The sequence below is a fragment of the Pygocentrus nattereri genome, chromosome 30 (assembly GCF_015220715.1).
Source record: "Pygocentrus nattereri isolate fPygNat1 chromosome 30, fPygNat1.pri, whole genome shotgun sequence".
Lineage (NCBI taxonomy): Eukaryota > Metazoa > Chordata > Actinopteri > Characiformes > Serrasalmidae > Pygocentrus > Pygocentrus nattereri.
The window spans coordinates 17,227,407-17,240,529 of NC_051240.1; the positions used below are offsets into that span (position 1 = coordinate 17,227,407).

The window sequence follows — 13,123 nt, forward strand, 5'->3', positions numbered from 1 at the left end:
AACAGGACCAGATCAGAGCCAGAATTACTCTTTTAGTACTTTTACTTTATACTTAAGTACATTTGAAGGGAAATACTTCAGTACTTTTACTCAAGTGGAGGTCTAAAGGGAGGAACTTCTACTTTTACTGGAGGAATATTTTACCTTGGGGGTCCCGACTTTAACTCAAGTCTATGGTTTGTGTACTTCGTCCACCGCTGCCGTCCACAGACATAACCGGTCTGACTGTAACCGCTACCTAAAGGTTACGCAGACGTAGTAACAATGCAATGAGTCTGCGTTACTTTAATGTACACCCCTAACACAATCCTATCTGGCCCGCAAAAGGATTTCAACCCTCTACTGCATGCATCATGAAAGCAATTTAATAACCTCACTTTATTGCATAAATCCTTTTGGAGTTTGTTGCCTTGAGGCAACATTGTGAGACAACGGGAAGGAATGACATAGAGCCATGTTCCCTGAAGTGGTGAGACCTGGATTGTAATTGGCTAAATCCATTTCACTGTCGCACAACGTTGCTTCTAGGCAACGAACATGTTTCTGCAAATACCCATGACAAAAACATTGATACTGAAAATTAAAAAGAGGTTTAAATGTGCCCACTAAAAGACAGTATAATCAAGTGCACGCTTTTCATTGACTTCTTCAAACTCTTCCCTTTGTTGCGAACCCTATGATGGTCTTTAAATATGTGAAATGTTATTGTAAAGTGAGGAAAATGAGTTTGTTGCCCTGAGGCAACACAGCGCAACAGAGGGCTAAATTTCTATTATTATTAACCTGTTTAACAGTGCGTTGCACTACAGTCCCCAGCATGCACTGCGACGTAATGTGCGCTCACTTTCCTACCCTAAAAACAGTCTATGGGTCACCTCAATTCTACACAATTCCACACCAGTCATATCACCAAACCAATCATAAGACTAACGTCAGCTCAGCAGCTCACAAACTGAGCCCGAGCATTAATGAACTTGCATCACAGACGGGTTCCCAGGCGTCTAGCTCAAGCACACAGGTAGGTTTAAAAGACTGAGCACCTGGAGACGTTTAAATTATGAATATTTCACATATTCATGTAATATTTGAAGGTCTTCTGTATTTTACTGGTGACGTTTTTGTGTATTTTGAATAAACAATGTTCGGGTTACAGCAGGACATTAATTAAAAATGAAAGAGAAACACTGTTTGCCACCCCTGATCTACACTGAACTTCCAAGCCATATAATCAGGCCGTTTTCTGTGTTATCAGCTGTGAAAATCTTCCTGCTGGAAGCGCTGCCGTGTCAGTCTGTTAGCTTTGTCGGTTCTAACCTTCTAACGTGGCAGGGAACTCCCTGTGACAGCGTGTAGTTCGTTACTCCCCAAACCCGTTTGTTAGTTGTATGTTAATGGAAAGAACTGCCAGTAGATGAGCTGGTTTTTTGATGATTCAGCAGCACCCCCTGCTGTTCAAGGGCCATAATTACAACTAAAAAGCTTCACCAGAATTTATTTTTTAAAAATATAACAAATAAAATTTATTCACAGACTATCTACACGTGCTATTCAATATAAATAACATTATAATATGAACTACATTGACTGTCCAAGTGCAAAATACTGCCGTTGCAAATGTCTTGAGTGCATGAAAACAGAGAAATCTTCCCCACTCGCTAGTTCTGCACGTCCAGTTAGTGGAGTTATTTCGTGGTAGTGGAGCTATTTCGTGGTAGTGGAGCCGAGGACATCAGGTCCAAATATTCCTCGTACGGTCTTTGGCCAAAAATATAGTTGATGATGATGGTGATAGCTGTCATCTCTAGGCCACCTCCAGTTTTGCTTCAGACGCAGCCGGTGCTTCAATGACTTCCCCACACATGAACTGCTCCTGTAAACGTAGAGAACAGTAACATTAGAGAAACAGCCAAAGCTGTGGAGCATGTGAATGCCATGAAAGTCCTACTGGATGGCTAATATCAAGTACCCCGCCCAACCCCGCCCAACCAACCTAAAAGTTCGGTTTCATTTTGTTTTAATTAGATTTTCAGTGGACATTATAGTTTTTAGTCATTTTAGTCATTTTTAATTTTACTGCAGTTAACGAGCACTGCTAGTTTTTATTTGTCATCATTTTTTGTTTTAGAAATAGTTTTGGTTCACTATAATAGCTAAGATTAAGATTAAGTGACCCTTATTAGTCCCACAATTTGTGGGGGCAGTTGTGGGCTGGAGGTTAGGGAACCAGCCTTGTGACCGGAAGGTCGCCGGTTCGATCCCCAGAGCCGACAGCACATGACTGAGGTGTCCTTGAGCAAGACACCCAACCCCCAACTGCTCCCCGGGCGCTGTGGATAGGGCTGCCCACCGCTCCGGGCAAGCGTGCTCACTGGCCCCTAGTGTATGTGTGGAATGCGGAGGTGGAATTTCCATGGTGTGGGACTAATAAGGGTCTCTTAATCTTAATTAACAACAGGGAATTAACCCATCTGTACAGTGAAACGCCACACACACTAGGGGCCAATGAGCACACTTGCCCAGAGTGGTGGGCAGCTCCAGCCGCAGTGCCCGGGCAGCAGCTGGGGTTTAGGGGCCTTGCTAAAGGACACCTCAGTCACATATTGTCAGCTCAGGGTATCGAACTGGAGACGTTCCAGTCACAAGGCTGGTTCCCAAACCTCCAGCCCATGACTGCCCCCTTAATTATCATACGTGTACACTAATCCATAACATTTCCAAATTGACCAAAAAGCACTCTTTAAAACGTGTAGACGTTACCATGACAATGAGCATCACGTGAGTCCAGTCAGAGTGAGATGAGCAGCAGTGAGCAGTGCTTGTGTTTTTAACTGCTTTAAAATGACGTCAGACTCAGGAAAACATCCTTCAAATGTCCTTTTGGAGGAAGACGTCGTGATCTGAGACACATAAGCTGGACGTCCGTCCCATCATCATCAGATCACTGTAGTCCATAGCTACTCAAAATCTGGGTAATTTAAGCGACAGTTTATCGCTTTATCATGAGCAGCTCTACAGCCGTCTTGTTTAGAGTGGCTGAGTCTAAGGCTGTGTTCAGACTGCAGGCAAATCAGATCCATCGAGACGACTGTCTGCTGTTATTTGCAAGTGATTTGTGTGTCCAGAAATAACCAACCGCTCTGCATGGGGTCCTGCGGTAACAACGCAGGCGTCAGTAGCTACGCTGGAGACAGGGATTTCAAACAGAGATGCGAGAGAGATGGAGGTGCATCATCTCGTCCTCCAAACTCTTCAAAATTCTCCAGCATAAGCCACAATCTTTGGTGCTTTTCCTGAATCCCAGCACTTCCGTTACTCTGCATTTGACATCATTGCTGCTCGTCACGTTGCAAGTGATGAAAAAGACGTGACATCTGAGCGGCGAGAAAGTCCAGACTAAGTGAACGATCAGATTAGAATCACATTTCTAGCCAACTCCAAATGGTTTGGGTCTGATTTGCAAAAATCAGATTTCATGTGTTTTTTTGCTGTCCAGACAATCAAAAATCAATCAGATTTGGGTTGCCAGTCTGAATAAAGCCTTAGTACGACATTATGGAAATGAGAGAACCGCATTAAACACGTCTGCTGCAGCAAACAATCTAATGTTCACATTCTCCATGTTCACATAACTCCATCTCCATGCCTTTTTTCCCAAGTAAGCGACCGCCCATCTGTCCGGCTGGACACTGAAGGACAACTGACTGTCGAGCTCTCCTGCGACCAGCTGCTCACGCCCCAGCTACCGCCACCTACCTTGGACTAGCTGCCCACCCTACATTGAAGTTCTCATGGACTCCCAGCTATTCCTACTACTAATACTGCTATTAATATTAGTAGTATAATAACTCTGTAGGTAGACTGACCAGAGGAGGACGGGTGCTCCCCGGTGAGCCTTGGTTCCTCCCAAGATTTCTTCCTCAGCTCTGAGGGAGGTTCTCCTTGCCACCGCCCCCCCCCCCCACCCCCTGGCTTGCTCACCTGGGGGTTTTATCTTCTTGTTAAAACGGTCTTTTCTGGAATTCTGTGAAGCTGCTTTGTGACGACATCCGCTGTAAAAAGCGCTACAAATAAACTTGATTTGATGATAATACCCAGTTTGTTGCTGCACAGAGGCCCACCAGATGAAAATACAGACTAGTGCTGGATGATGTGACCTCAGATCAATATCATAATGAATTGAATATTTTACCTCGGTTATGATTATTAACAATTATTTTACTTTGTTTGTTTTTTGCACTCATAGTTCACTGAAAAAGGCCTGCACTGTAAATGCTCTGCACACCTTAACGTAAACTGTCTCAACAGCCAGATCGGATTTCACGCGGCTTTTATCGTCAATCCAACCCGACGTTCGTCACAACTTCGCGCTGCTGAGACTCATAAACCTATGAGCTGATATTTCTGTACAAAAACGAGAACAGACTCATCCCAAACCCTCCGCGTTTGAAGAGAAAGAGACGTCGGAACGCGGCCGCAGGAGAACGAGGCTGGAGCGTTGAAGGACAGTGAAAAGCCTGAAAGCAAAGTTTGAAGAATCCGACCACACGAACCGAAGATTCGGGCCGGTTTAGGAGCTGGTCTGTTCAGACTGATGTCGTGAACAGACAACCAGCTGGAATGAAAACCTGCCGCCCTTCATGGAGAAGACTGGACACCCCCCCAGGAAGGTCTCTCCCACTCCCACAATCAGCGTCTGAGGAGGTCGTCACATTTGACCATGAGACACAGGAGCACATTCATCAGACTCTTTCTACCGAAATGCACCACAGAGCGCCACCTTACCTGTGGCCATCAAACTCTATACCTCCTACCACACTCACTCCTGTCACTGTGGTGGTTCCCTCAAGGGTCCATCTCAGTACCTTCAGTCAGGGAACATAACTGAACCATAATCCACTGAAATGATGTGTTCTAAGCTGGACTGACTCCACACACCCTGCCTCGCCTCGCCTCCAGGCTTTTACTCTACTGTTCTGTTTTAAAACATTCGGTTATGAAAAGGAACAAATACCAACTTTTCACCTGGAGAACCTGATTTAAGCTCCACAATCAGACCTTAGAACCACTGCTGGAGCTTTGAGGGAACATTTAGACTGTTTGTAGCTTGATGAATGAATCATGTACCTGCATAGTGCCTTATTTCTAACAGTGTATGTGTAATAATAATAATAATAATAATAATAATAATAATAATAATAACAGTGAGCAGTTACACTGTGCACTCTGCTTTACACAGTACGTCTCATATTTATTATCCGTCACTGCCACTTTCTGTATTCATAAGAACTTAAATCTCGTGCACATGTCGCAAATCCCCCTTTCTTTTGGTTTTAAATGATTAGTGTTTATTCTTTTTCTTAAACGGCTGCAACTGCAGCTTCTCTCTGGGATCAATGAAGTGACCTGATCTGATTCTGATAAGCGCCTGGGACAAAATCTGGATGCCTTCAGTCTGATGAGGATGGCAGAGGGACTTGCCTTGTCGTAAATGACTTTGACTATAAGTGAGCAGCTTGGACAGGTGGCCACCTCTTCGCCATTCTCCAGATCCTCCTGCAACAAACAAACAAACAAACAAACAAACATTGGACAGCTGGACAGAAGTGGGGGCTTCAGACACGTGAAAACTGAATCAACAGGACCTGCCAGAAGGTCAAACGACAGCGTTTCAGTTCAGTTTATATTAATAAATTTAATTAAGGCTCTAATGGATAAAGGCCTGCAGCTCAGCTCAGCTCAGCTCAGCTCAGCTCGGTTCACCACTAGAGCAAAGCCCGCGCCACTCCAGGTCAGATTTCGTCGTTTTGAGCCAGCAGGTGTGTTTAAGAGGCGTGTTTAGCGTGTGTGTGACCGCGGGAGGACGTGTCGGTGGACGGCCGAGTCGGAGCCGCTCACTCGGCGCGGGGCTGCGCTCACCTTCGCGATGGCGAATCTGTCTCCGCACGGACACGGAAAGTAGTACGTTTCCGTTTCTTCGTCGTACTCAAAGTCCTCGATTTCAACCTCGTCGTGAAAAACCGACATTTTAAACTCGCTGCCCTGCCGGCGTTATTCACACGCGGCGCACGGCTCACCGTCGCGACTTTCTGACGTGGGGTTGTTTTGCCCACCCAGAACAGAGACGAGTTCTCGCCACCAGAGGCCGCTGTTTCCACCGGTTTCCACAGAGAGGATGCGTCGTGTTAAATGAGATAAAAAAAAAATACTGGACTTCGAGAATAAAGTCGTAATATCTCGGGAAAAAAGTCGTAATATCTCGAGAAAAAAAGTCTTTATATTTCGAGAATGAAGGTCGTATAATTACGACATATAAAGTGCCATTAATTCCAGGAAAGGTCCGTATTGTGGCCAAAGGCTTTGTGAAGTGAAGCAGCGCCTCCTGGTGTTAAATGAGGGGCGGTGAGTTGGTGGAGCTGCACTTTCATATCGATTCACCCGTAAAGAGACACTCGGCCCCCCCGTCTCTCCTGCTCATCAGCACCAGCCTGGTACTCGTATGAGAACCGGCTGAGCAGGAGACTGAGTTTATCTAGAATAAAGAGACAGACGGACTCGGAGGAAACCGTCTGTCTGTGCTGTTGAAGGAGAATCTCAGGGTCGTCTACGCGGCTATTGGGGGGCTACATCTCCCCCCATTCAAAGAGGGCATGAAGTTTCCCAGACAGTGAGGATGAAGATCAAAATGATCCACAGAGAGACGGGAGTGAGTGGAGCTCCGGCGCCAGGGCAGCAACCGAGCAACTTTATTGATTAAAGTATATTATTAAAGCCAAACTTTATCACCAATCTATCAGAAAACAATGCGTCAGACATCAGGCAACATGTAAACATGGAATCTTTTGCGAGGAAGCCTCCAGAGTCAGTACACTCCTCAGACGTCTGGTTCCTATCACCACCAGTGTGAACAATTCTGATGTTTCTCACCAATCCACTCGGAAGGACTTTGTTTACATCTAAAATGTTTAATTATGTGGAATTCTTTGAAAAATTGGTGGAGTTCCCCTTTTACTTGACTTCAAGCCCTAATTTCAAGTAAGTTGCATGTGGCCTACAATGGCAGTGGCTCCCAAACTACACTGGGGATACGTCAAAAGACATGAATCTTCATCTAATTTTATTTAAATCAGCCACACGCACAATTACACAGGTGCTTTCCCAGCACAGGCAACACAAACAGCCTCCAGCACAAACAAAGAAAGTTTAGTCCTCTACCACTTTGATCTCTGACAGAAACTCCAGAGAACTCCACACCCAAAACACAGTAAAACAGAAAAAATGTTTATTTATTAAACACTATTCATTTTAAGTTATTTATATATATATATATATATATGATTGGATGATAGGCGCTCTAACTGAGCTGTTATTTCACCATAACATCACAGCTTTTTCACAACACTATCACACCACTGAGACGCTGTTGCTAAGCAACGACTTTGACAGCTGTAGGAGACGCTCAAGCCATCTAAACGTTTTTACTTCTTACTTTGCCACAAACAGAAAACAGATACTATTAAGATCACATTTGGGTGGTGGATGCAGTTACAGTGCTGGTGGTGTGTCAGAGTGTGTCGTGCTGGCACGAGTGGATCAGTTTTTAAAACACTGTGTCCACTCACTGTCCACTATTAGACGCTCTTACCTCGTCTGTCCACCTTGTAGATGTAAAGTCAGAGACGACAGCTCATCTGCTGCTGCACAGTTTGTGTTGGTCATCCTCTAGTCCTTCATCAGTGGTCACAGGACGCTGCCCACAGGACACTGCTGGCTGGATATTTTTGGTTGGTGCTGAGAATGACCCACCACCCAAATAGTACCTGGTCCATGGGGGTCCTGACCAATGAAGAACAGGGTAACAGAGTATCAGAGAAACAGATGGACTACAGTCTGTAACTGTAGAACTACAGAGTGCAGCTATACAGTAAGTGGAGCTGATAAAGTGGACAGTGAGCATAGAAACGAGGAGGTGGTCATAGTGTTATGCCTGATCATGTATCTGTTGTGTCATTGTTTCATAAAGAAATAGAAATAAAACATATCGCTGCTGTCGGAGGAAAACCTCGTATCTCCATTTCTGTCGTTTTTCAGATGTTGGCATAAATTGAAAATACCTGTTGCTCTTTACATTGTGTGTAAATTTCATGAAGAATGGACCAAAACAAACGGCCTAGAATGACTTGGTAAAACCTCTGGTTCCATTGATTTACATTAAAAGTAAAGTAGGTTTTTTCCTTCTCCTGTAAAGTCACCGTTCTGGAGATACAAGAATCTTTTCAAGCCAAAATGTCTCACATATTGCGTCTTAACAGTATAAAAGCATGGGGGTGTGTATAGGGTGTGAGCAGGGATCCATGGGGGGCTCTAAAAGCTTGCGAATTGTTTGGGTATTATAGGATAGTCTGTTTGTAGGTAAAGAAATGGTGACTAAAAAACCAAATCTACACAGTTTTCGCCTCAGATCAGCCACGACGTTTATACTGCACAAAAAAATTGCTTTAGTTTGCGACTACAATGTAATAAAATTCTGTGTTGTGCAAGAAGGTTTTATGTGGCATCCATGAACATCAGCCTTGTACCTCCAGTGTGAAACTGAAGGAGCAAGCTTCTTTAGTGGAGGGGCGTCCACATACTTTTGGCCATATAGCATAGCTCTTAAATCATTCGAATGAAAACCTGCAGCTTAGTCTCTTCCATTTTCACCAAAATATGTATTTTATTATTTGTGACAATTTGGTGAGTGGATTAAATTGAACATTCACCCGTTAAATTCTGTACACGTTAAATTCTCACTACACCCAAGAGTTTTTGTAGCTGGACTGACATAATAAAGGCGTTTCACCTGAATTCTGTGAAATGCTAAAACATTAAATAGAGAAATTAAATTTGGAATTAAATCTAATTTCTCAATTACCCGACAGAGGGTGGTTTGAAGTCAGTGGGTTTGTCCCTGTGAGCTAACTGAGGGATCTCTGATGCCCTAAGAACGACCCACTGTCTTCAAAATGTAAACAAAACTTTACTAAATAAAGCCAGCAATGCTAGATATGATCCCACACTGTGTTCTAAGAACCAGGGGAACATCTTATCAGTTCTTTCTAGGAACTAAAGGCTGCTTGCCTGGTTTGAACCACAGACTACAAAAGCAAGCTTCTTATCCAGGTTATTTGGGCGTTGTCCAGCCTGCTTTGCTGATCCGAAGTCATTTTTCTTGTAAGGCTGAGCTGTGAGGGACGAGGCAGGCAGTCGTTGGTTATATTCACCACTATTCAGATAAAGAAAAGTCTGCTGACCCTTTCTGAGAAAGTAAAACCCAAGCCTTGTGCTGGACAGAAGCTCCCAAGTGTCCACTTGAACGCTGAGCTGAAATGATCAGTTCTGACGCTGCATATTCTTTACTGTTTCAAACACAAACCACTTTGCTTCATTAACTGTTCAGCACTCTCTGATTTCGGATCAGTGAAGTGATTATCCCACTTGGTGTAGTGCAGTGGTTAACACCTCTTGCCTTCTACGCTGTAGACTGGGGTTCAATCCCCCACCTGGGCAAGCACCCTACACTATACCAGTAGGAGTCCTTGGGCAAGACTCCTAACACCACCAAGATCAAATTGTGAAGGTGCTCTGGATAAGAGCATCTGCCAAATGCTGTAAATGTAAATCTTTCAGTAAGAAGATGAGCGAATTGTCAGTATGATAGAAAGATAGTACGACCACATTTCCAAAAAAAGTTGGGATGCTGTGCACAATGTAAATAAAAACAAAATGCAGTGATCTTTACGGTTTAAGCCATGTATTTAATTGAAAACAGCACAAAGACAAGAACTCAAATGTTGAAACTAAGAAATTAAATCCTGTATTGAAAAATTTAAGAATTTGATGCCAACAACATGTTACAAAAAAGTCGGGACGGGGGGGGTGGGGGCAACAAAATGGGTAAAATTGTGTAATGCTAAAAAAAAACAAAAAAAACAAAAGAAAGCACCTTGTGGTTGATTGGCAACAGGTCAGTGACATGATTGGGTATAAAAGACCATCTCAGAGAGGCGGAGTCTTTCAAGAAGAACATTTCTCAACATGAAATAGCAAAGATCTTTTGCTTTTCATCATCTACAGTACGTAATATCATTAAAAGATTCAGAGAATCTGGAGAAATCTCGTATGTAAGGGATGAGGCAAAAAACAGTATCTGCTGGCCGTGATCTTTGGGCCCTCAGGCAGCACTGCATTAAAACCAGACCTGATTCTGTGGTGGAAATCATTGCATGGGCTCAGAAACACTTCTGAAAACCACTGACTGTGAAAACTCTAAAACACAAAGAAGAACCCAAATACAAACAGGATCCAGAAACGCTGCCACCTTCTCTGGGCCTGAGCTCATTTAAAATGTACTGAGGTGAAGTGGAAAAGTGTCCAGCAGTCCGACGAATCAACATTTGAAATTCTTTTCGGAAATCATGGACACTGTGTCCTCCGGGCTGAAGACCACTCAGCTTGTTATCAGTGCACAGTCCAAAAGCCAGTATTCATGATGGTTTAGGGGGGCATTAGTGCACATGGCTTGGGTGATGTGCACATCTGCATCGGCACCATTAAAACTGAATGATATATATAGGTTTTGTCAACATCTGCTGCCATCCAGATGACGTCTTTTTCAGGGAAGGCCTTGATTATTTCAGCAAGACGATGTCAAACCACATTCTGCATGTATTACAGCAGCATTGCTCTGTATTAAAAGAGTTGGGGTGCTAAACTGGCCGTCCTTTTATATTCAAGCATGATTACATGATATGTTTAAGAATTTTTCTAACATTTCACAATGTTTCTAGTCTTAAACTCCTCCAGCATTGATGGAAAGTGTTGCAGGCGTCAGTTTCAGAATAAACATATGTTCATAATGAAACTGGTAAAACATTACACACCTTGTCTTTGTACTGCTTTTGCTGAAATACAGGACAAAATAGATTTATAAATCACTGCCTTCTGTTTCTATTCATTTTTTACCTACTGTCCTAACGTTCTTGGAATTTGGCTTGTAATAAAGTAAAGATAAACATAGTTATCTATATATAATAATACATGCATCCATTACATATTCATTAAAAGACTATTTGTGAACATTGGAGATAAGCACCTCATGATCTCACCATCTCATGATGGAGAAGTTCCCTGAGACCTGAATCCCCTTGTTACACTGAGGAACAGGTTAATGTTATTCATTGAAGTTGGTGTAAAAACAACCAAATGTCAGAAGTGTCAACACGCACAAGCCCATTTGTCAAGTAATGCAGCCAGATTATCTGTAAAGCAGTGCAATTGTGTTAAGCTTCTTGGAGGCCTTTTATTGACAGATGATGCCATGATAAATGGCCTTAAGCACCTACAGACCCTTCGAAGAACTTTGTTTACTAAATGCACAGCTGGCTTCTGTGAACACCACCAAAATAAAACGTGGAGAATGGAAGTTGTGTTGGGAGAGAGGAGCTCTGAACAAATTCTGCTAGCCTAATTGCATAAACATGGATAGCGGCAACTTTGTGAATTAAGCCCTGGAGGTGCTTCAAATACTGCGTCAAAGACACGAGATGTAATTGGCCTTGAAAGCCCTGCTGGAGATTAAGTGTCTCAGATTTAATTTTGCTGCTTTGAGAACATCATGTGGACAAGCTGTGAACACAGACTTCTGTTTCTACACACGAAATACCAGTTCGCCACTCACCCCGAGAACGCAACACCTCCCGAGAGCCTCTTTGCATGGCCACGCCTCCCACGCTCCTCTGGCAGCGCAGCTAGTGGAAAGATTCATAAAGAACATACGACGATCTGTTGTATTATTAAAATGTACTTTATTTTGCAGATGTTTGCTCTTTTACTTTGTAGTCAAACATACATTTGCAGGTTTGACAATTTTCACTAACCATTCATGTACACCAATCAGACCTCCTCGTTTCTACGCTCACTGTCCACTTTATCAGCTCCACTTACTGTATAGCTGCACTCTGTAGTTCTACAGTTACAGACTGTAGTCCATCTGTTTCTCTGATACTCTGTTACCCTGTTCTTCAGTGGTCAGGACCCCCATGGACCCTCACAGAGCAGGTACTGTTTGGGTGGTGGATCATTCCCAGCACTGCAGTAACACTGATGTGGTGGTGGTGTGTTAGTATGTGTTGCGCTGGTCTGAGTGGATCAGACACAGCAGTGCTGCTGGAGTTTTTAAACACCTCAGTGTCGCTGCTGGACTGAGAATTGTCCACCAACCAAAAATATCCAGCCAACAGCGTCCTGTGGGCAGCAACCTGTGACCACCGATGAAGGACTAGAGGATGACCAACACAAACCGTGCAGCAGCAGATGAGCTGTCGTCTCTGACTTTACATCTACAAGGTGGACCGACAAGGCAGGAGTGTCTAATAGAGCGGACAGTGAGTGGACACAGTGTTTAAAAACTCCAGCAGCACTGCTGTGTCTGATCCACTCATGCCAACACAACACTAACACACCACCACCACTGCAGTGCTGAGAATGACCAACCACCCATATAATACCTGCTCTGTGAGGGTCCATGGGGGTCCTGACCACTGAAGAACAGGGTAACAGAGTATCAGAGAAACAGATGGACTACAGTCTGTAACTGTAGAACTACAGAGTGCAGCTATACAGTAAGTGGAGCGTAGAAACAAGAAGGTGGTAATAATGTGATGCCTGATCGGTGTATATGTCAACATATTACCAACCCCTATGCTACAAGTTGTTATTCGACAAACTGGACATGATGGAAAAACCCATGATGCATGTGTCATGTGGTCAGATGATGCCAGCTCCTGTTGAAAGGTCTGATTATGTGCATACATTGTGGTGTTATGTGCTAAAACGAAGTTCAGCTGATTAAGAACTCACATGCTGTACCTTCATACAACGTTCACAGCACTGAAAACCAATATTTAGTCCCTTTTTGGTCAACTGCTTTGACTTGTCTCCTCAATTCAATATGCACAGTCAGGCTGGAGAGCCAGTTGTAATGTAATTTCCTTCATGCGACGTCTCACAGCATGAGGGAAATCATGTTAAATGTTCTCCTTGACAGGTTTAGTCATGCGTGTCCCTGCTCTATAGGTCACTGAGA

At 43.6% G+C, this 13,123-nt stretch overlaps 1 protein-coding gene across 1 annotated transcript; it reads right to left on the reverse strand.

The window, feature by feature from the left end:
* Positions 1 to 1,699: 1,699 nt before the first annotated feature.
* Positions 1,700 to 6,134, reverse strand: dph3 (diphthamide biosynthesis 3). Its single transcript, XM_017715240.2, has 3 exons — positions 5,917 to 6,134; positions 5,479 to 5,553; positions 1,700 to 1,870 (listed from the first exon to the last, which is right to left on the reverse strand). Exons 1-3 carry the CDS (start codon positions 6,022 to 6,024, stop codon positions 1,802 to 1,804), a joined length of 252 nt encoding a protein of 83 aa, XP_017570729.1. The 5' UTR covers positions 6,025 to 6,134; the 3' UTR covers positions 1,700 to 1,801.
* Between the last annotated feature and the right edge of the window lie 6,989 nt (positions 6,135 to 13,123).

Coding starts and splice junctions, on each gene's coding strand:
- dph3 (XM_017715240.2), bottom strand. CDS start 6,024: ATGTCGGTTTTTCACGACGAGGTTGAAATCGAGGACTTTGAGTACGAC. Junction 5,554..5,916: donor ACAGATTCGCCATCGCGAAG/GTGAGCGCAGCC, acceptor TGTTTGTTGCAG/GAGGATCTGGAGAATGGCGA. Junction 1,871..5,478: donor TCAAAGTCATTTACGACAAG/GCAAGTCCCTCT, acceptor CTACGTTTACAG/GAGCAGTTCATGTGTGGGGA.